Source organism: Suricata suricatta, chromosome 4 (assembly GCF_006229205.1).
Source record: "Suricata suricatta isolate VVHF042 chromosome 4, meerkat_22Aug2017_6uvM2_HiC, whole genome shotgun sequence".
NCBI classification, from domain to species: domain Eukaryota; kingdom Metazoa; phylum Chordata; class Mammalia; order Carnivora; family Herpestidae; genus Suricata; species Suricata suricatta.
The window spans coordinates 145,312,435-145,314,577 of record NC_043703.1 but is presented as its reverse complement, the minus strand read 5'-3'; the positions used below and the strand labels follow the sequence as shown (position 1 = coordinate 145,314,577).

Sequence of the window (2,143 nt, the reverse complement as noted above, 5' to 3'; positions counted from 1 at the left end):
GGGCGCGGGAGCCCGGGCCGCGCGGGACTGGCCGTCGGGGCCCCGGGACGGCGGCCCCGGGGGCGCCCATGCCATGGAGAAGCTGGCGGCCGGGCTGGCGGGCCTGCGCTGGAGCATGGGCGCCTTCCCGCTGGACCTCATCGTCAGCCGCTGCCGCCTGCCCACGCTCGCCTGTCTCGGGCCAGGTACTGGGGTGCGGGAAGGGAGGGCTGGGGGTCCGCTGGGCAGTAGGGGAATCTCTGGGCAGGTGCTAAGGGGGCCGTGACCATGTGGCCCCTGCCCTCCCGCTCCGGGCTTCGGCCCCCGGGCAGCTCCCAGCACGCCTTCCCTGGAGACCCCGGGCCCCCCGAGCCGAGGGGTCTGCCGCCTCCTGGGCCCTGCTCACGGGCACCGGAACAGGGACTGAGACCAGCCCCGGACAGAGTTTGCCCGGCCAGCTTGAACCCGGAGCTCGGCAGAGGCCCCGCGCCCGCCCCGTCGGTGCATCCCTTTCCCTGCAGCCCTCAGACCCCCGCCCGGGCCGCGCCCCCCCTACGTCCCTTTGTCTCCCGCTTCTCACCTCGATCCTCCCGCATCCCCTTGGGCCTCGGGCTGGGTCCTCCCACCACTGCCACCACCCCCAGCCCCGATCGCGCCCTCTTGGGACACTTCTTGCGCTCTCCTTCCACATCCCTGGAGCGGCCCCCCGCGGGCAGGCCACCTTGGGGAGAGAGGCCCGAACGGTCGGGCCCTCCCGCCGACGGTGCCCCCGAGTCCCCGGCCCTCCCTCATATTTTGTCCCACTTCCCAGGGGCCCAGGCTGCTCTGCCGGTGGGACTGTGCATGGGGGCCCGAGAGGGGACGCCTGGAGGCCGCCCGGGGCGAGGGGACCGTTTGGAGGAAGGGGGGGGTGCTGCTTGGCTGGAGGAGGGGCGGGAGCCGGGGCTGGCAGCCAGGCCGGGGGTTTTGTGTGTGAGAAGAATAGGGGTTTGGCCCGCGTTGGCACACTCGCTTCCCTGAATGCTAATGGGGCCCGAGGCCCCAGGCTCCTCTCCGCTCCATGGGGCCCACAGCCCCTCCTCCGACCCGCGGCGGGGAGGAATGGGCCCTGAGAGCGGCAGCGACCGCCGGGCTCCGTGCCGTTTCCGAGCCGGGCCGTCGGGCCGGAGCGCGCAGTCTTACTCTTTACTCTCCAGATCTTCAGGCTGTCAGGCTGTCCGCGCTCGTGTGAGTGGGAGAAGCCGGCCCTGGGTGCTGCCTGGCCACTTCCCGCACATCCTCTTTGGCATCTCCCCTTCCTGAGGGTCCTTTCTGAGCTCCCCAGTCTGAGCAGACCTCCTTCGGGCTCCCATGACCTGTCTGGCACCCCTGACTTGAATCTGTACGTCTGTCTTTATAGTTCATTGTCTTCTCACTGGGCTGCAGGCTCCTTGAAGGAGGACACCCCCGCTTAACAAAGATTATGGCCTCCCTGAGGGACTGGCTGAGTGAATGGACAACTGGTGTGATGGCCCGGCTGTCTGTCTGTCTGTGACAGTTATGGCTATGACTGTTGTCGTTGTGAGTGCGGATATGTGAACAGAAGTGTGTCTTTAGTCTTAAAGGTCCTCGTATGCCTACGCGTTTGGGAGACTGAGTTTGGGAGTGAGTTGTGTCAGTGGCGTGACGAGGTCCTGTCTGTCACTAGGCCAGGCGGGTGTGCTGGCTCAGCTGTTGGGGGCCGTGGCCCATGGCTGTTGGTGTGTGCCCTGCGGGGGGTCGTGAAGAGTTGCAGAGTGGGAGAGCTTTGTCTGCTCCAGGGCAAGAGGGGTTGAGGAGGAAAGCGGGGACCCACTCCTACGCAGTGGGAGTCCCCCCTCCCCCCAAGGGCCTGAGCACATCCTCCCCACACGCGTCAAGGCGCCCTCAGTCATCAGGATAAGCCACGTCCCATTTGGTTGGGTGGCAGCAGTGTCTGGGAGGGCCGGGAAGGAGGCGCCCCCACCTCCCGCCTGCCCACCAGCTGCAGCCAGGAGCCCGGGCCCCCTGGACACGGGGCCAGCCCCTCCTGCTCCCCTGGAAACCGTTGCCGGGGCTGGAGCCTCCTGCGCCCAGGCCCCTCCCAACACCTCTGCCCTAGTGCAGCTTCCTCCAGAACCAGGCTTCCCCTGTGAGTCCCCCCCTG

The 2,143-nt window shown here is 68.2% G+C and overlaps 1 protein-coding gene across 1 annotated transcript in view; it reads left to right on the top strand.

Moving 5' to 3' along the window:
- The first annotated feature begins 12 nt into the window (after positions 1-12).
- Positions 13-2,143, top strand: part of GAREM2 (GRB2 associated regulator of MAPK1 subtype 2) — a 14,069-nt gene continuing 11,938 nt past the window's right edge. Inside the window, exon 1 of the mRNA XM_029938564.1 lies at positions 13-185. Coding sequence (XP_029794424.1) covers positions 74-185 — 112 coding nt within the window. The 5' untranslated portion in view covers positions 13-73. The remainder of the gene's footprint in view (positions 186-2,143) is intronic.